We start from the raw sequence: 21229 nt of genomic DNA, 5'->3' as shown, positions 1-21229 counted from the left end.
TAAAGACTACAATATAAGTATTGCAGCAAAGAATTCATTTTGAAGAGGGTATGCATTTTGTAAATAGAAAGTCAATAACAAAATGTCAATTATAAGCATGCAAACAGAACAGAAATAGGAGATTGATTTTGGAATATGTTTTATTAACAATAAATAAAGAAAAGGAATAAGTTACTATTCATAATAAACAAATAGAGTAGTTGTGTTTTATTAACGTGTCTACTAAATACTACCATCGTCTTCTTTTTTTTCTCGATGAATACAAAAATGCTATATACTTAGACTTTAGAAGAAGGAGTTTTTAAAACATATATTTACAAATGCAGAAAAATAAATATAAATTTGTAAAGATATCTTAAGAATAAAACAGAGAATTTCTTTAAAAGTAAAAGCTAACAAACTTGTTTTGAGTCAGAATAGGAAGAAAATTACTACAAACGCAGAGCAGAGGAGACACTGAAGTTGTTTTACTCGAACCTTGGTAGTGTTGTGTTCTCATTTTTACACGAACATGTGATTTATATGCTCAGACTCTGAAATCATTATTACTATAATTAAATGACAAATTTATGACTAATACACTTTCAAATTGTTCTTAATTAACTTCAAAAAATCGAAAATTTAATTTCAAGTATCCAATTATTTAACTTTGAGTGTTTTATCACTTATGGGTTATCAATTTTCAATTGAATTGAATCATCAATGGAGACAATATGATATCTGTTTTTGTCACGTAGACGTGGCACTTCTAAGATTTGATGTGAAATGGCATGTAACTTCATTTATACCATAAGAGATTCTCCTACAATTTCTTTTTTCATTTCATCTTTTTAAGTAATATTTTTTAAATTAAAATAATTACTGTATTATTTTTATTTTTTAATAACTATAAATTTAAATTAAATATTTTTTAAAATTAAAATAAATATTTTATCATTTAATCTTTTTAAATATACAAGTCTCATCCATGTAAACTGAAAACATAATAACAAATATCTTATGTTATTAACTATCCTTTTCAAATGAAAGGTTTGATGAGTGATGAGTGGCTTCTTGTCACGCGACTTTGACTTTTTCAATGCTAATTATATATCAAAACATAATTTCATTCACATACTATTTGGTAAATCTAAAAATTAATGTTTAAACCAAACACAAATAAGGTTTTTGAGACTCAAAAATACTTTTGATGTTATGTAAGTTTTATTATTTTATAACCATTGAATTCGGGTGTGTTTATTTTGGATTTTAAATAAATAAGGCTTATTTTGAGTTGAGAATCACTAAACGAAATTATTTTTAAAAAATGTTTATTTTAATTTGGAATATAAAATAGGTTTTGGATTAATTACTTCAGAATTTATGATAATAGTGTAATTTTTATAGATAATTCAATTCATACTTAATAATCTTATAATGATGGATTGTACTGTTTATAACAATTTTCTTTCCAAATCACATTCAACATTTTCGAAAAAATTAACTAAAAAAAATAATTGAGAAAAAGATCCTTTAAAAAAAAGGTTCATTTTGTAATAATTTATTATTTATAATAAGTTTAATTGTTGCTTTTTAAGATTTATACTAATATCTTGTTCTTGTAATGATTCTTTGTTTTAAAAAATCATAACCGCACTTTAAAAGATGATTGGTTATAATTATTTCTTTGAAAGATTTTTCGTCTGGAAAGAAACTCAGATCACACCATAGAGGAACCCCATTAGTTAGACTTATTTTCTTTCATTTTAAAGATCCTTATTTAATAATCTTAATTTTTGGAGACTTGTTTAGTTGAATTAAAGTTATATATATATAAATGGAGAGCTCATATTTAGAATAAAAAAGAGAATAACAAATATTTAATGTTTATTTTCGTTTATTTAAAATTAAAATAATGTTATATTAAATATTTTCCATTGAACTGTTACAAAATAACTTTTATTGGTTTTCCAGTTTTTTAACCATTTTTGTCCAAGTAGATTTTGTAAGTTATGTGAATCAATCACTTTACTTATTCATAGGTTTTTGAGTCTGACAGGCCTTTCGATACAATTTTCAAAATACGGTTTTGAATTGTATAAAAAGCTATCTCGATGTAAGAAATGAACAAAATCATATATGATAACTAAGGCACGAAAATTAAATTAACGCCACGTTTCAACGCTGATGCAAGGGACTTCTCTTGTTCACATCAGAAAACTGAAGAAATGACATACAAAATAGTGAAAGAAGAAGCATAAGTTATTTGCAATTTCTATTTTCATCATTGTCAATATGTACGAGTTCTTTATCCATGAAGTGGCATTTTCAATGTGCTTAAACAATCAACTAATTGGTTCTGATACAATTTAATATTGAGAGGTAAGGCAAAAATAGAAACATGGTATCAAAAGATTCATATAGAAATGTATAACAAAGTTTCTCTTTGTTAGTATGTATTAAACCCAACTCACTTCAGTGCTGCACTGGCTGCTTGAATGCAAACTCTTGCATGCTTCATAGGTCATTTCTTCTCATGTCAAACTCACTATACACTTTATCTTCCACGGAACACTTCAAATCTTCCAAGCCAATCTTGGGTGTTAAGCCAATGTATGTCAAATTAAATGTCCTTGTTGGCTAGGTACACCTTTCATGCATATATATTAATCTGAAACTCTTGAGATATATATGGCAACTTCCAGAAGCAGATTCTTCAAAAGTTTCAAATTAAATGATAAATCCAAAGCAAAAGAATGCATTGGAATACCAAAGAAACTGCTTTATCCCTGTTGAGGCATACTGCATTTTTTAAGATGTTGGCTGATATCATCCAATGCTGCAAAATGGGGCTCAGATCACGTTCCATATTACAACTTTTGACCACGCAGGTGAAAAAGAAAAGACGGGAAAAAAATTGTACCTGGAAGTTTCTGGAAGTCAGGCTCTATTCCATTGCCATTTATATCCTTGTGATGTGGTGTTACATACTTCCCGACAGTGATAACCACACCAGACCCATCGTCAAGCTCAAATACAGATTGGATTAGACCCTGTTTGAAGCATTGCACATTAAAGTGTCAAGAAGAGTTTGTGTGAGAGAAAAACCATTGCAAATATAACAAGTCAGTTATAGATATTTATACGATTTTCCTCTATTATCTTCCCTTTAGTAAGAGAAGCAGACGAGAAAAGAAACCCGTTTATAGAAGCAGATAAAATGTTGCACTGTCATCGTGGTGCTCCTTCAAAAAATATATACACCTTAAAAGAAAGCTAACGTGTGTTTAATAGAAAATGCATTCAAATGCACGGGATTTTCAGAACAAAAGCATGCAGATAAAGTCTACATGGTTTGAACCATACAGCACCGGTGGAAAAAAAAAACATCATAGATTTATGAACCTTGCCATATGTCCGTTTTCCAACGAGAACAGCTCTACAATTATCATGAAGTGCAGAAGCAACCTGAAATAAGCACAACACCAATTGTGTCATCATAAGAAGAGTGAAAAATCAAACAAATATATTAAGAAACTGAGCTTCGTACTATTTCACTTGCGCTGGCAGTTTTGTCATTTACTAAAACCTGCAAGGGTTCAAACCAAAAAGGATTATAAGCATTGCCATCATGACGGGAAAACATGTAATTATACACTCAAACATATAAGATCTCAACTTATTTCAAACTTTTAGCTAGTCAAGTGCAAGGGGTAATGAAAATGTCCATAAAACTAGAGCATAATCTCAAATCTGAGACGTTCTTTAACTTATTTATTTACAATGAATTGTGGAACATTTTAACTATCAAGCCATCACTGAGCAAGATGTTTTGACCAAATGATGTCATTGAAGTATTGGATCCAATTAAAATCCATTTTTTCAATAAATCCCTTTCGAACAGTTTCCCAAGTATTTTTCTTAGGGGTCCAAACAAACAAAAATAAAGATGGAATAGTAATCGAGGGAATGTTAGTATTAATCACTGACAAAAAGAAATTACAGGAGATGATCCCACTGAGAGCTGAGCTCCTATCAGAGAGGCTAATGCCCTCTGTCCACAACAAAATTATATTATTCTGGTACCCCACTCTCATCACAATTCCCGTATCTACCCTAGTTCCCCTCTCACATTCTTGGTAAAACAGTTATGAACCCTTCTCTTCATACCCTTGTTTCTCCTAGAACAGTCCACATTGAGCCACTCTCCTATTTCCAAGCACACACAACCAATCCAACAATATTAGACTTGTTCTCAAGTCTCGGCTGGGGAAATTGACTTTTAATGCTGAACCCCCCTTCCCAAGTTGCATCTTCCATGCTTTACCCATTCAATTGGATGAGCAATTGAATAACAGATTCTCCACCTTCTATGATGCACCTCCTAGCCAGACTATTTCAAGTTCAAGTGGCAAAACATTGTCACTATCCAACTCTGAGGGTAGCGTCTCCTCCACACTGGTATATCTTGAGTGGGCCCCTTGTGGTATCTCATGAAATTCCATTATCATCTCCAGAATCCTCCGTAAGAAAATTGAAGACAACACAAATACACCCTCATACAAAAGAGTACCTCTCTTGATTAGAGGAACCAAGTTTAGATGGATTTCCCTTCAATCCATCAATGATAGATAGCAACTTATTCTCACTGTACACCTCCACTCTCCGGTCCTGATTTGCGTTTGTCAAACCTGTATCCCAAAAGCTTGGCCCAATTCAAATGGATCATAGCCTTTCAAAGTTCAACACAAACTCACCTTCATGTCAGGGTGGTTCCCTAAGTATAGAAATAAACTTCAACAGACACCAACCTATAGGATTTTTGTCGAGCATCAGCAACTAGACCTTCTTCATTGATTGACAGAACTTACCCAACGCTAAATCCAAGAGCGTCATTGTTGGCTACCTAGCAGAAGCAATGCCACTCAAGGTTCCAATGACTATAGACAACATCTCAATCAACTTCTTGTACTTCTCCTTATCACGAGTTTGCAAAGTAAGGTATTCTTAATGCCTCGACCTAATTTCCAGTGCTGCAGCCTTGGCGTCCACGTTTTAAAATTAACTCTGTATTCTTAATAAAAACACTTGAATTCAAAAGCTTATTTCCCAAAATCTACAAAAAAGCATAAACTGAGCACTGTCTCTGAAAGTACCAATTATGAACCTTCAATAGTAAGGTGAAAGATATTTACTCAAACGGTTCAAACAAATCAATGACCCATCATAGATAACATATCCATCATTGTTTTCAATAACAGTAAATTCCGATAACCCTCAATGTGTTTGCACTCAAATCATTACCTATCAATATCATACATATCATATCTACCATATAGCTTCATACGTTTAAGTCCCACAAAACTAGAGTACTAGACCCCTGAGTTAGTTCAATCTATTTTCCCCCAACAAACAATAACAATATTGGGCAATCTGGCCTTATCTTAATAGGTTAATATAAAACATGCGTTATTTTTCCTGTTGAACAAATCTCAAGTTTTTATCTTCTCCTGTATTTAAAAGAGAAAAATCCACAATAAATAAATGAATTGTAGGTGTTTTGCTGTCTTTTGTATTTTGGAAGGTGTCATTTGTAATTTCTAAGGTTCATGTTACCAAAGTTCATCAAATTGGCATCTAGAGTCACCATTTATCAGTCAAATTATAAATAATATCGTCAAAGAAATGTCCTTGAACTCTTCCTGTCCTGATGATAAACCAAAAAAGAAATTGAGAAGTAGAATAATTTAATTCAAGGTTAATTCAATGATAGAAAGTAAGATATAGAAATGTGTTTACAACAACAGGAGCCTGAATCAATGGTGAAGTATCTGAAACGATAGTCTTCTGCAACTGAGGATCTCTTCCAACAGTGTAGATCACCTGTCATGAAGGCATTAGAAAAAAAAAAAAAGCTAAGATGTTCAAAAGAACAGTTGAATAAGTATCACAACGTAGCAGACCTTTTTATGATCAAGGTTTCCTACAGTATAATAAAATAAAGTAACAGCTATATACACAATTTCTAACGCTGAACTGAGTTCATGCGATAGAAAATAAATATTGAAAACAAAGTAATCAGAACAGGATGCCAAAGCAATTGAAGTGCCTAGAAAAAGCCTTTTACCATTATACAATCACACCAAGAATAATCAAGTCCTTTGCTCTGCTAGATGAACTATATAATTATTAACAATAGTAGTAATAATAATAAAAATAATAATTATAATTATAAGAATGACAATAATAAATGAATAAATAAAAGAGCAAATCAAAGCATACACAATTCAATTATGGTTCATGTTTTATTCAGAATTCAAAAGCAAATATCAAGCCTTGGACAAGCTGGAAATAATAACAACTACAACAATAATAATAGGCTAAATTGGAGTATACACGCTTCAAACTTGACGTATGTTCGGATGAGATGTTAGAATTTGAAAATAAATAAGTAATCCCCAAATGTGATCTCCTCATTATGCAAGAAAAGGGGTGGGGCATGGGACCCCACTTGTAAACCAATAAATATCTAAGAAAAAATTATCATGTGACTTTCACATGACACCAAAATTATTACAGGAAAAAACACAGATCATAAAATAAAAAAAATAAAAAACTTAAGGATAAAAACATGTTTTAACCTCATTATATCGTTTTGGGGAAAAACAACATTTAAGTGGATACCTGACATAATACACCTCATTGATTTGTAACTTCAAATCATTGTTTTGGGCGTCAAATGATAATTCTATTAAATATTAGATGTTGCCTCTTATGGTAGAGTGTTTTCCCCATAAAATGTGAAGGAAAGGAGCTTGTTTGCAACTTTTCAAACCCTAAGGTATAATCATCGAGTACGCATAAGTTCAAGGAGGTTAGCAACAATTTACTCTTGATCAAAACTGTTACAATCAGTAAGGGGCACAAAACTGACATACCGTATCTCCTTCATTTAAGAAAAGCTTTGCAATTTCAATTCCAGCCTGAATAAGTTAAAAGTTGCAACAAATTAGGCAATTTAAAGGCAAATAAAAACTATAATTAACAGAATGCAGGCATCATTGATCTTGTCATCTTAAATTTAAAAAAACAAGAGAACAGAAATTCTTTTACGGTGCCACAATATCTTGCAAAACGCATGTGTTTACATAGGCAAACAGACAAATATGTACAAACAAGTGAAAAGACACAAATTCAATTTGTTCACAATAAGAGACTCAAAAGTAAAGAGCTTCAAAGCTCTAAATCAGTTCTTAAATTCTGCTATGGTAAACATACTTAAACATCTCAAATTCAAAATATATGCAGATTTATGTTCAAGCTATATGTTGGGCCCTGCTAAAAAAATGGAGTCCATCTCCCGACAGAAATTATTTAATGATGGGCTACTTGATCCATTATTTGTGCTTCTTACTGATTATTAGGTATGCAGTAAAATATTTTAGTATAGACATTAACCAGATTATCATGTTATGTGAATTTTTTGAAAGTTATAATGATGGGATATGTCCAAGCCATATACTTCATTATAATGATGGAATCACTCGCACAATGACAGAGATTTGCAAATAAATTTTCTGAAAACTGAACACTGATTTCTGTGTTTCATTGACAAAAATATCTAGAGGATTACAAGTTGCCAGCACTCAGCCTGTAAATATCATGTATGTAGGAAAGGTAAATAGGGATATATGGAAAAACAACCTGTACTAGCCCACCAAGATTGTCTCTAAGATCCAATATGAAATATGAAGCACCCATGTCTTGAAGTCGCTTCATTGCTGCAAAATACATTATTTGTTCTGGTGTCATGTATAAGAAACTGGAAATAACTAAGGAAAGTCCACGGGTAACAGTACCATACCCATGAATATAAGGATCCAGAAAAGTGGTAGCTTTCATTGTTTAACTTTCTTTTAACAATATATGGTATTCATTCTTACATGAGCTACATAGCCCAGATAAATTTTTAAACTACTGACAAAATAAGGCAAATAAAACCCCCTCCGCAGATCAATGTCAAGTTAGTTATGCAAAAGTTGCTATTTAGTGACAGAGGACTGCTAATTATTTTTCCACTGCTATTGAAATAAAAATACATAAGCATAAGCAAAAAAATGTTTCTTATTGAGATAGTATCATTATTTTAGTTTGAAAAAGAAACAGACATGAAGCTAAGAAAAACTGACCAATGACTAAATCTTTTCTGGCCAATGCATTGAACTCTTTGAGGCGTATGTATCCAACAGGAGTAACACCATTGTCCAATTGTTCCAACCGATAAAAGACTGGTGTACGAGCAACAAGTTGCCGCTGAACTTCTATTGATTCGACAGGTCCACAGTAGCCATGCTTGACCTGACAGTAGTAATCCAAATATTAAATTAGAACATCAAACATTATTAATTTCAAAAGAACAAAGGCTAGAGCAGGTACCAAACTAACTTGGAATTAGAATCCAAAACCTGAATAGTCACAGATGTTCCACTAGGACCTTGCAAAAGGGATGATACTTCAAATGCTGATTTTCCCTTTACCTCCATGTTATTGACAGCCAAAATTTCATCCCCCTGGCGAAGAAGAAAAAAGATGAAGGAAGCTGTAGGAATTTGTGTCTGGACTACACAACAAAATCCATTTTGTATAAGCTCTATAAATAATTATAGGATATTTTATTCCTGTATACATGATATGATATGTCTATAAATAATATTCTAATAAATCTTAATCTAATTAGATATTCCTATAATGATCCTAATTAAATAAGGAAATAAATCAGAATATAAAATAAGAATAAATTCTAACAGTTTTCAGCAAATTCAACATGGCATCAAAATGGTACCATCCTCCCAACCTGTTCTGTCACCATTCCGCTTTTAAGTTCCTCACAACAACAAAAATGCTCTGATAAAAAATTAGTCACTTTTTTCAATGTTACTCGTATTTCTAGTATGACCGCCACCATTGCATCATGACCTAATTTGGTTTGCCACCAGCAGTTGTTCACCATGGTCAGACATTTCTATTGACACACCCAATGCCCGCCACCCTTCAATGATCCCAGCTTTTTCTAGATGCTCCGCCCTCCAGAAGCATTGATCCCGACTTTTGCCAAATGCCCTAGTCCCGGCTTTGTCCCACATGCACTAGATCTTATAGAATGCATTGGCATTGTCTCTATTCCAAAAATTCATTTTTCAAGTCTAAACATTTTAGGTCTCTAACAATACTAGTTTGAAGCTTTTAAATGTGATTTTGAGAAGGGCAGACCTGTTTTGCTTGCCATGAATTGCCGCAGATCATGTCAGCTATTTGGCAAAGCTATTTTTATCACCAACTTCTCCAACATCTCAAGTAGTTTTTTCAACTATTGTTTGGGGTGGATCTCAATTTTTATGTTTTTTATTTACAATTTATGGGAAAGTGATTACTTTCTTGTAACAAATTAAAGTTTAGTACGCTTCAGCGTCAAAGCAGAGTATCAGAAATATAACAAATAACAAAAGATGTTAACCTATATTTCTAACATAAACCCAAAATAGTTCTGTGTGCCTACCCCATTTGCAATAGGAGATAGTGAAGGGCAGAGTTTATGCTTATAAATGGTAAAGGCGGGGAAGGGAAATTGTTTTGAATGGTCAAAAGAACCAAAAAAATTTGTTCACCTATTTCTACCTAGTAGTATACTGACTACAAATACTCTTGCAAATAAAAAGAAATATATTATACTCTGTTTGTAGAAGTAATGAATATGATAGATTGCTTATGTAGCAATTATAAATGCATAGAATGCTTACTGTAACATATTTATCTCATTGACAAAAAAGCACAAAAGCAAAGACAAGCGCTGTCGGTGCAGATTTTTGAATGTGCAAATGATGATTTGAAGATTCACAAATTTTGAAGAATGTCCATCAACTCTGTCTACCTGTCTAACACCAGCAGAATGAGCAGGACCGTCCAGTATAATTCCCAGTACTTCCAGTCTGAAGTTTCCATTTTCATCAGGAACTTCCTTGAGGTTTATTCCAACTCCAGTCATGTCATACCTCGCCATCTTGGAGAACTTTCAACAGTGGGAAAAGTTCGCATGCAATTCAATAAGAAACATGAGAAGCACGGCAGTAGAAATCACCAGTCTATATAATCATACATAATTAAAACAAAGAACAGTGAAGAATAAGATAATACAAAAAACACATCACTAGTTTCTTATTCTCTCCAATAATATGCAAGGGAAGCAATATTTTTGAGGATTACATGTTTTGGAAGATGTGTATGTGATTTGTGTGCTATTAGTTTTTCTTTTAAACAATATACTAGCTTTCATCCTAAAACTAATTGCATTACGTGAAGTTGTCCAACATCTATAGAAATTGCATCCAAGAATTGAGGCAAATCATGTGGCACTTTCACCTATTGCTCCAAAACCCGTACTAACTAATGATATGACAAAATAACTAATGATATGACAAAATCGTACATATAACTTATAAGTGAGTACAATCCTCATCTTGTAAGAATAGTTTTTCAGATATATCAGGCTCAAACCCAAATTTTATGATAGTATCAATATCTAGTTGTTGTCGGGCTCATTGTGTCACCTAAGACCAATAATAAACCAAAGCAATTCAAAATTAGTGTGAGACTATTTTAACCGAGTCGCTCATGAGTTTGAATCGAATCAACTACTTGCTAAAAGAGGTTCTCGAGTTGAGTTTTTCACTTAAATACATTCTTATTAAATCGAGTTTGGTTTAGCTCAACTCAGTCATTTCCAGCCAACTACATGCAAATGTCCAGGCTTGCTAATATAATGCCCGAAGTGCTCATTTCACATTAACTTGTTATATGACCGTGAACAATAGGATGCAACTGTGAACTTGTTAGCTAACTTTAGCTTTTGGTATTGAATTGTGCCCATACTCATTCTAAAAAGCCCCTCTACGTATCGGACAGGTGATGGCAGAACATGGAGAAGGGTGTAAGCGATGTGTCATCAAGTTAGATTGCATATCAAAGCAAAATGACCTTGAGTGAAGTTACCTATAAAGTATATAAGCAACAGCACTCCAATAACTGAATCCGACAACACTAATACTAGCGTCCAACAAATGACCCATGCAAAATTGACGAACAAATTACCTCATCAGGGGAGAGAAAGCGCGTATAAGGATCGCCCAAACCGGAGAGCATTCGTTTGATGATTTGGTGCGCCTTCGACCTCGTCTGAATGGAATTGCTCAAAATAGCTTCTCTCTTCAGCTGGAATCGACAAAGAAGCGCTGTATCAGCATCAACAAACCATAACGCAGTAGTAACAGACACTGCGTGCGAGAGTATTATCAGTATGAGTAGTTGAAGTCTGTTACCTGCCACGTATCCTGAGACCAGCGGTGGCGACCGGTGTCGAGGAAGGTGTCGTTGACAATCTGCCACGCTTCCTCGACGAGGCCCTGGTTAGTGACAACCTCGGGAGCGGTTTGGAGCGTCTCTTGCGGAGGCTGGCGGTGAGGACACGGTTGGGAAGGGAGTTGCAGTGCGGAGACGGAGGGGAAGGAGAAGAGGAGGCCAAAGGAGAGGGCGGCGCCGAGGAGAGTGTTGCGGAGGGGAAGATGATGTTTGGAGAGAGTTGAAGGCGGTGGTTGCGATGGCGGCGGCGGCGGCGAGAGTTTGAGACAGAGATAGCCACTCATCTTCACTCACATTCTCTTAGTGAAATGTGTTGGCGTTGTTCTCTTCTCTTTAATTAGCTCATTACTTGTTTAGAAAAGAATGCATGTAGAGTCACCCGTTACGTGATCCATAGGTGGATCCCACTCTCATCTCCTACCTAACCAACACCCCAAAACACAACCAAACCAAACACCGCAAAATGCAATGCAAACCCTCTTCCTAATTTTGTGGATTATTTAATGTATTTGTGTTACTTTCTCTGGATTTATTTAATTTCATTTTCAAAAACATTTCACCCTACTTTTTTTTCTCTTAGGATATGAAATATGTTAATTTTTGTATGAATGTGTAATTTTGTCCATTCAGTGCTAATTTGACTAGTACTATAATCATTTAACATATAAATATTTTGATAGAAAAATTATTCTTCAATAAACTCATCATCACACGTACGCAACAATTCAATAATTATAATAACTTATTGGATCATACACCGAAACTCACCTAAATTAAATTCAAACTTTTTACAGCGAAAAAGGTTAAGAATCAAAAATAATAATAATTAATGTGTATTTAATTCTTTAAGTATAAGTATGTTTTTTAAATCATTGTCAACTCTGTATGATATTAAAAGTGAATATATTGATATTATTGAAAATACATTTTTATACTTAGTAAGAGTGATCGTATTAATTGTTTAAATGATCGTTGTTCGAATATTTGTTGTTCGGATATTTGTATATCTAAAATGGTTATAATTTTTTTACTTATATAAAGGTTATATTATATTGTTAGTTCTATTTGGATAAATATTAATTTAAATGTTTTGTTTGTTGTTGTTAGTTTATATGATTTTTTTCTTTAATGATTAATGAGAATAAGACGTGCCTGATTGAATTATGAATGATACTTACATGTTTCTTTTCAAAAAAATGTTTAAATTTATACTCTTATGGTGTGTAATGTGTGGATCGGAAACTTGATTTGGTTGAATGTTGTGTCACTAGTTAAAATTTTGGTTTTTTAGAAATTGTTCTATGGTTGTGTACTTGTTGATTTAGGGTTTAAAAATGGTTTTATGTTCTATGCATTCTTTGTGTGAAAAGTTGAATATTTCTCTCATTTGTTCTTTCATTTCCTATTACTTACAGTTATTGAATTGATTGAGAAAGTTATTTAGAAATTGTAGTTTTTCTCTTTGGATTTGGTTGTTTACTTTATGAAATTTATGTGTAATCTTTTGCTTAATGTAATCATTGCTGTGATTATTTAAATAATTTGGAAGATGATAAATCACAGTAGATTTCATAATCCAATGCTTTTCCTTGTGCTATTTTTCAAAATAAGGAGTTGGTGCATATTTTTTGAATTAAATCTAAAAATGTTTTAATATTTAAACCAAAGAAGGGTATGATTGTTTCATTTATGAACATAATATGACATAGTCTATAGGCTAATTGGCTTAAGGCGAATACTCATTGTGATACCGGGGTTATCCTAATTTAACTTTATGTACTGATATTTTTAGAAGAAGTCGAGATAATGGTATTTTTAAAGGAAGTCGAGGTAATGGTATTTTTAAAAGAAATCAAGATAAATATATGAATAATTTTTTAGCTTTTTAGGGTATTGGTGTAGACTTTTGTTTATATTGAGTTTATGAAATCACAAGACTTTAGTTGGAAAGTGTCATTTATGCTGTGAAAACATTAATTGGTATTTTTTTTTCTTGTAATTTCTTTTATCAATATATGGTTTTTTAGAGTTTTAGAAGGGGTGACATTTTTTAAGCATAAAAAATTCAAAATTTTTTATGTTTTTTGTGAAAAAGAAAATTATAATAATAAAATAATTAATTTAACTTTTATTTATAATTAATCATATAAGTGGTTTAATATATTTATTTAAATTTTTCTTATATAATAAATATAGTTCGTCAATGTTTCAGAAAATTTATAATAAATTTAGTTCATTTATATTTCGTGAAGTATGATTTTTATTATAAATTTAATGTAGTATTTTCTTATTTTGTATTTTTTTTAATTTTATTTTTTTAATAAATTTTCGTGTAATACCGATGAATAATGTGTTTTTGTCATAATTTCAACATTTAGACAAGTACACAAGTATATAATGTTACGTTGTATAATTTCGTTTTCCACAAGTGAAACGTGGCATAATTTAGACTACTGTGAATGATATAATATTGTATATTTAGTTAATTTTATTTTAAATTTATAAATATGTTTAAGTTTTGAAGATATTAAATTTAGTTTTGGAAAATAACATGTATTTATTTATTTTTACTTTAATAAATATTATTGTATTTCTTTTAATAAAAGCTCCATGCTATATTCCAAATTAATAATATCCCTAGTCTAATGTCCAGAATGATCTAATGTTTAGGATAGATTAAATAACATTAAAATAAAAATTAAATACGAGTTAAATTAATGAATTATTAATATATTTAATCCTTTATTTTGAATTGCGCTTGAAATGTTTTAATCGCTATCACATTATCCATCCATCGATTTTGTCTGCACTTTCGTTTGTGGTACCTCCGCTTACACAGGTAACTCAATCATCTCACTCTTCATCTTCTTCCTCAACCGTTCACGGTAAATTCCGTTAACCGTTTGATTCTGTAATTGAAGGCAATGTGTGGTGTTCCTCTCTTCAACCTCGCTCCCAATCTCACCGTTTCCCGGCTCTGCTTAGGAACCATGACTTTTGGGGAGCAGAACACGCTGGGCGAGTCCTTTCGCCTTCTCGACCAAGCCTTCCATGCCGGCATCAATTTCTTCGACTCCGCCGAAATGTATCCCGTGCCTCAGCGCCGTCGCACGTGCGGCAGGAGCGAGGAGTATCTCGGCCGTTGGATTGCTCACCGGAATATCCCCAGGGATAGCGTCGTTATTGCCACTAAAGTTCCGGTCTTCTCTCTTCTTCGCTATGCATGTTGCGCTGTCTCTTTTGTTCGCTATTAAAAGTCATCGTAGTTTCTAAAATTGAATGCGCGATTAGATTAGTATTCAATTGAGGCTGTGTAATTTTCTTTAACTTTCTTTTTGCACAATATATTTCACTCCGTTATGCATTTTGAAAATCGGATCTAGGACGGTGAAATTTGTAATAAAATGTATAATCAAGTATGTATAAAACTCTGAAAATCACTACTAATGCCCTAAAACTTACTGTTATTTTCGTGCCTAGTTATATACAAGTTACGTTTTTTAATTTCGGATTAACATTTGGTTATTTAAACTTTTAAGGACTTATTTTTTACTTTGGTTGATTGACGGACTAATGTGATACTGCCTTGCAATTCCAGGAACTAAACTCGGTGTTTTACAATTGTTTTGCTCAAGTTGTTATGTGGCATATTAATTAATGTTTGTTGACGCAAGAACAGGTTGCTGGACCATCGGGGCAGATGACTTGGATTAGAGGTGGTCCTAAATGTTTGGACGCCGCTAATATTATTGAAGCTATTGATAGTAGGTTAGTTGCTCTCTTAAGTCTTTCTCAATTCATGTCCTACGTGCGGAGTCATTTTTGTATCGTATATGCAGAGTCAAACTAATAGTGGTTACAGTCACGATCCTAATGACTGCCTCTTGTTTATAAGTAGATGGTGGATAAATAATACCAGTAGAAACTCTTTTAGGTCTTTTTTGTTCCATAAACACAAGTTAAAAATTAACAAAGCTAAAATGAATTGATTTTATTTAATAGGTTAAAATTAACTCATGCACTTAACTTTTGTAGAAGCTTTTTCATTTAACTTGTTTAGTTTCACCTAGACTGTCAAATAAGAAAGAAAAAAAAAATGATCAGAACAATAGTGGAGATTTAGATTGCGGTGGCTCATAATATACACTCCTGAGAAATATGCTGGTCCGGGTGGAAGTGGGGAGTAGGGGTGCTGTTCTGAAGATATATAAGATAAAATTAAGTTTTGCATCTTTTTGATTCTGTCTAGTAATAAACGCTGATAGCTTACGCAATTGGATTTGTGCAGTTTGCTGCGGATGAGGATGGATTATATTGATCTTTATCAAATTCATTGGCCTGATCGGTTTGTATGTTTTTGTTAGTTTAAGTATTTAGGCGTTTGTTTACATTGTTTTTGAGCATTTCCTGTTGGTCGGTTTTCTCATTTTCTGCCCAATGAACATACATATATGCATCTTAACTCTTGAAATGTTACACCAATTCTTGTAGCTATGTTCCAATGTTTGGAGAAACCGAGTATGACCCAGTCCGACAATATGCTTCAGTTGGTATAGATGAACAACTTGAAGCTCTCAGTACAGCTGTGAAAGCTGGGAAGGCAAGTGGTATTGTTAAATAGTTTCAATTGTCAACTTGTCACTATTGTGATTCCTGAATCATTGTTCGTGAGTATGAAAATGAACGCACTTTTGCAGATCAGATACATTGGTCTCAGTAATGAAACACCTTATGGCTTGATGAAGTTTATTCAGGTTGCTGAAAAATATGCTTCACACCTCAAGATAGTATCTCTGCAGGTTTGGTTACTTACTATCGTTCAAATCCTGCTGTATTGTTTTTTTATTTTCGTCATGGAAGTCTCACCCTCAATACTACAATCCGTAGGAGCAAAATGTATTCCTGACACTAATTTTCTTTTGTTTAGTGACAGAATTCATATAGCCTTCTTTGTAGAACTTTTGATTCTGCAATGGCTGAATGCTGCCATCAGGAGAGGTATTTTATATTATCGTTTGATATGAAAACATATTCTATGACTAAGTGGTCTAGAGTTTGATATTTGACCCTATTCTTTTGGATAAAAGTAAAATTTCATTACAAGGTGGACTAGTACATTGTCCACCCTTTATGTTCAAAGGTTAAGGTTAAGGTTGCATAAGGGGACATGTTTCATACAAATAATTTGTGTTTCTTCACCCAACAACTTTAATTTATATGATGGTTGGTTCATAACAATTATTAAAATAAAAGTTCCAGCTTACTTCATGTTTGGGCTCCCTTAAAGAAGCGTATCTAAGATATATAATGTTATGAGTTAAACAATAACTAGAAGATTTATATTATATAAATCAACTTTAATACAGGCACGGTGTTAAAATTCCATTTCAATCAGATGAATGGAACAATGAAAGCTTAATGCTTGAAATTTTATAACTTTTGCTACATTTGTCGGCCTAAGTCGCTTTCCTGCGTTTTTAGTGAAAACCTCATTGTTGAATAATTGATTTCTCTTTTCAGTATTAGCTTGTTGGCCTACAGTCCCCTGGCAATGGGTATACTGTCAGGGAAATATTTTTCCCCAGGCGGTGGTCCAACAGATGCTCGTTTAAATCGTTTTAAAGGTTAGTTGACATCTTTTGGGACACGTTTTGTTTTATCAAGCATTTTCATCTCGTACCCTCCTTCCCAACATGAAGGAAGGAAAGTGAAAAGAAGTGACATGGTATGCATGAGTTTATCCAACTAATACTATTGTTATTATTCATAGGGAAGTATTCAGAAGGTGAATCTAGATACAATTTGTCCAGTAAAATTATAGAGGCAGCTACCATGGTAAGTGGATTATCCTCAACGTTGTTACAATTCTAATACTTTAACTTACTTTTGAATCTGAATGTCCCCCCAGTTTCTAAAATTCTTTGAATTTCGTACATATTTCTTCTGCATACTAATTTTAATTTCCAAATTCATGTTTCCCCTTTTACAGGAATACCTTAATATTGCAAAAACATATGGTCTCCATCCTGTGACTTTGGCTATAGGTTTGATAATCTTGTCCTAGATCTTCATGTGCAAGCCCCCCTCCGAATCTTCCCTTCCATTTATATTGAGTGATTTGGGGTTGGGATTTTGAATATCAAATAATGGAAAAGAGAGAATTTTGGTGCCCTGCACCTTAAATACTTCTTCTTGTATTTTATATGTGATTGTATTACATAAACGTGACATGTATTTATAATAATTAAACTTTTTAAAAATATTATAACTAAATATACTTTTATCGTAAATAAATATAGTAAAAACATAATCAAGACAAAATTAGTGTTTCTCCTTAAGTGAAGATAAATAGGAGAAATCATTATTGCTATTCTTAACGCCCCCCTTCAATGATTATTTTCTCTTCAATATAGGCCTTGTCATACTAAGTTGTTTTCTAAACTCTTCAAATTTTGAACTGCATAGACCTTTGGTAAATACATCTGCAACCTAACCTTCCGTGTTGATATATTTCATTTTGATTTCACCTTGGTTCTAGCATGGAAGAGAGGGTTCTCTGCCAAACGAATTGTAGATTGGCATTTGGAAGTTATGTGTCGAGTTTTGAGATATGTGAAAGGTATCATGGAATATTTTTCAAGAGAAGTGAGCAGTGAAGTGATAAGACATTGCGATGCTGATGATGACACTAGTCGACGATTGGTTATATATTTTCACTAGGATCAGGATTTGTATCTTGGTGTAGCAAGAGACAACCAACAATTTCTTGATCTAGTTCAGAGGCAGAGTCTAGAACAACGGCTATGACTGCTCAAGAATGTGTGTGGTTGATGCAGTTTCTTTTACCTCAACCGATTCGTTATGCAGTCAATCAAATTATATTGTTATAATCAATCTACATTTTGTTTGATAGAGAACCCTATCTTTCATGCTAAAACCAAGCATGCTGAGGTGCATTATCATTTCATTAGACAAAAAGTGTTATGAGGTGAAATAAAAAAGAAGTATATCAACACTGAAGGTCAATTTGCATATGTATTTACCAAAAGTCTGGGCAGTTCAAAATTTGAAGAGTTTAGAAGACACCTTGGTATGACAACAAGGCTTATATTAACGAGAAAATAATCATTGAGGGGAATGTTAAGAACAATGATGATTATTTCTCCTACTTTCCTTCGTTTAATGAAGAACACTAATTTTTGTCTTTATTATTTTTTTACTATATTTGTTTACAGTAAAAGTATTTTGAGTTATAATATTTTTAGAAACTTTAATTATTATAAATATATGTAACGTTTATGTGATAAAATCACATATAAAATACAATAAGAAATATTCAAGGTGTTGGGCACCAAAATTTTCTCTCTTCTATTATATGGTCTTCATCATGTATCTCTGGCTATAGGTTTAATAATCTTTTCCTAGATCTTCATTTGCAAATGCAAGCCCCCCTCCCAATCTTTCCTTTATATTGAGTGATTTGGGGTGGGGTATCTCAGTAATTTGCATGACTCCAAACGACCATTGTATTAAATTTTGTGCTGGGTCGACCGTACTTGTTGATGCCGTTTAAAATTTAGTAGGAGGGATTACTAATGCTCATAGTAGGTTGTTAGTTGTGTTTGTGCCGAAGTTACTTTTTGGGAAAAAAAATATTTTTTATCTCTGTAAAATGTAAAGTTCAATTTTTTTTTTTTGAAATCCACTTTTGGTCTTTCTAAATTATATTACTTTAGTCCTTCAAGCTCTAAGAATTACAGTATTAAAACTGCACAATTTTTTTAGAAAGATAAAATTAAACTTTATATATATTTTAGAGCTACAAGAACATATTTTATCCGTTCTTTCTTTTATCTCCCAGGCCTATGTTTTAAGTAAATTTGTAGGTAATTAAGATCAGTGCTTATGTAGAATTTAGTTATGGGCCCTCAGTCGAATTTGAATACTGATAGAGGTTTGGTAAATGGGGATAAGCCATGCCTTCGAAGTTGGCGTTCTCGCCTCGTGATATTGTTGGATGCCATATATTGGCTTCTTCTGAATAAACAAGAATGTAATGGGTTTTCTTTTATCTTATTACTTTAAAAGGATGCAAAAAAATGGTTAATTTAGTAGTATATTAGATTTTCTGGATGTTGTTATTGTTCATGCCCACGAATAATGAAGTTTTATCCATCATTTGCAATTAACCAATGCTTTTTAATTTTCTTTTTCAAACGCCCATTGTCTATTCTATTGATTGTGGTCCTTGAGCTTATCCGTTAGAGGTTATGGACTTCTGGGGCATTAGTTTATTTGCTTGATGCGTGTCAGATTTTCTTTTCTATTTATCCTTCTTCTTTTGTTTTGAGCAGCCTTTGTTTTGCGACACCCACTTGTTGCCAGTGTTGTTTTTGGGGCTACCAAATCATGGCAACTCCAGGAGGTTCTAGATGCATGCAAGATCGAGCTCACATCTGAAGTAATTGATGAAATTAACAAGATACATTCCAGGTTTCCAAATCCATGCCCATAATGAATGCATGATCATTTCCCCATTTTTCAGAATTGGTAATTTTCAACGAGTAATAGTTATTGTTTTTTGGCTTATAAGGTGAATCTGTCTATTGTCAATGGTGGTTAGGTTTGCAGTTTGTTAGTCAATGCTTCATTAGTCCTAAATGATTGTAATTTTAATCTGTAAGTGTTAAATTATAAATTTTCAATTGAACTTTAGTTTTTCATTTTAGTTTCAATTTGTTCTTAAATAAATTAAACTAATGTTTCCCTTCAGAGACTAAAAAATATGTGTTAAGTAAAAAAAAAAATCAGTAAAATCATTTCATTAAATAACATTTATTCTTGTTCTTAATTTGTGTAAAATAATTAGATTAATTATTTTGAGATGAAAAAATACCGTGAACCCAATACAGTCAAACTTTAAACAGATGAAATCGTGAAGTTTAAAAGATTTAGAGTAATAATATAAAGAAAAACACTTAAACATTTGAAAATGCTTAATGATAAATTGATTTATAATATATTATTTTATTATTTAATATTTAATAAAAGAAAAAATTACTGTAGAAAAATAATGTTTAACGACCGTTGGATGAGTATTTGTGTTTTAAAGAATGGATGTGTACAAGCTATCACATTACTGTATATAGAAGTTGATATAAAATTTGTTGTTACAAGTTGGATACTTGAGTTCAATTAGAAATGCTAAATTGATCTGGTGAGGGAAGTAAGTTGACTCTGAAATAAAAATCCTATTCAGCCATAGTCACAAACTCATATAATACAAGACTCAACTAGTGATCCAAAAGTACAGAAGATACGGTTTGAGCGAAGTGGGAAGTGTGTGTACGCAATAAACATAATAAATATTAGTGTTAATCATTGTTGGTGTTGTCTTGGTGGATCAATACTCGAGACTCTTTTCTCCTGTACCAAAAACAAAATTCTCTTCTGGGTCCCACTTTTACTCCTGTACCTAATATTTCAAAGTTAAAGCTCACTTCCCATTATTATTATTATTATTTCAATTTCACTGAACATGGTGTCATACCTATCTATCTTCATGTGCTTTATCAACCATGTTTTCCTACATTGTTAAATATTTTTAATATTCCAGAATATAGCTTACGCTACATGCATTTGAACGCTACTATGTCTCCATGCATTTAACCTTTAACATAAGAGAAAAATAAAAGTGTTTCTATGGTACCGTGCATTTATTCCCCACATTATTAATATATGTACATTACATGGTTTCAATTTTTGGGGGAATTCTAGGGGACACCTCACACAAAGGTAGGTTTCAAGTTTTAGTGACGATTATTGATTGTGGCACTTT

At 32.5% G+C, this 21229-nt stretch overlaps 2 protein-coding genes across 3 annotated transcripts; one reads left to right on the top strand and one right to left on the bottom strand.

The window, feature by feature from the left end:
* Nucleotides 1-2241: 2241 nt before the first annotated feature.
* Nucleotides 2242-11823, bottom strand: LOC114178289 (Peptidase S41 family protein). Its single transcript, XM_028064110.2, has 12 exons — nt 11352-11823; nt 11125-11244; nt 9908-10045; nt 8445-8549; nt 8169-8337; nt 7684-7760; nt 6918-6962; nt 5779-5862; nt 3530-3568; nt 3385-3447; nt 2903-3032; nt 2242-2818 (listed from the first exon to the last, which is right to left on the bottom strand). The coding sequence occupies exons 1-12, from the start codon at nt 11673-11675 to the stop codon at nt 2763-2765; spliced, it is 1350 nt and encodes a 449-aa protein (XP_027919911.2). The 5' UTR covers nt 11676-11823; the 3' UTR covers nt 2242-2762.
* A 2339-nt stretch (nt 11824-14162) lies between these two features.
* On the top strand, nt 14163-20126 carry LOC114176650 (uncharacterized). 2 transcript variants are annotated; one of them, XM_028061760.2, is made up of 11 exons: nt 14163-14230; nt 14313-14585; nt 15071-15159; nt 15680-15736; nt 15883-15991; nt 16089-16190; nt 16325-16389; nt 16912-17015; nt 17162-17226; nt 17381-17435; nt 19746-20126. In XM_028061760.2, the coding sequence occupies exons 2-11, from the start codon at nt 14316-14318 to the stop codon at nt 19904-19906; spliced, it is 1077 nt and encodes a 358-aa protein (XP_027917561.2). In that variant the 5' UTR covers nt 14163-14230; nt 14313-14315; the 3' UTR covers nt 19907-20126. The 2 variants fall into 2 exon arrangements, with proteins under 2 accessions (XP_027917561.2, XP_085526725.1); XM_085670599.1 differs by lacking the exon at nt 17381-17435.
* The last annotated feature ends 1103 nt before the right edge of the window (nt 20127-21229 follow it).

Source organism: Vigna unguiculata, chromosome 3 (assembly GCF_037176805.1).
Source record: "Vigna unguiculata cultivar grain cowpea cultivar isolate G323 ecotype 2 chromosome 3, ASM3717680v1, whole genome shotgun sequence".
NCBI lineage: Eukaryota > Viridiplantae > Streptophyta > Magnoliopsida > Fabales > Fabaceae > Vigna > Vigna unguiculata.
Note: the sequence above shows the minus strand (reverse complement) of the source record. Positions and strands in the feature narration are given on the sequence as shown.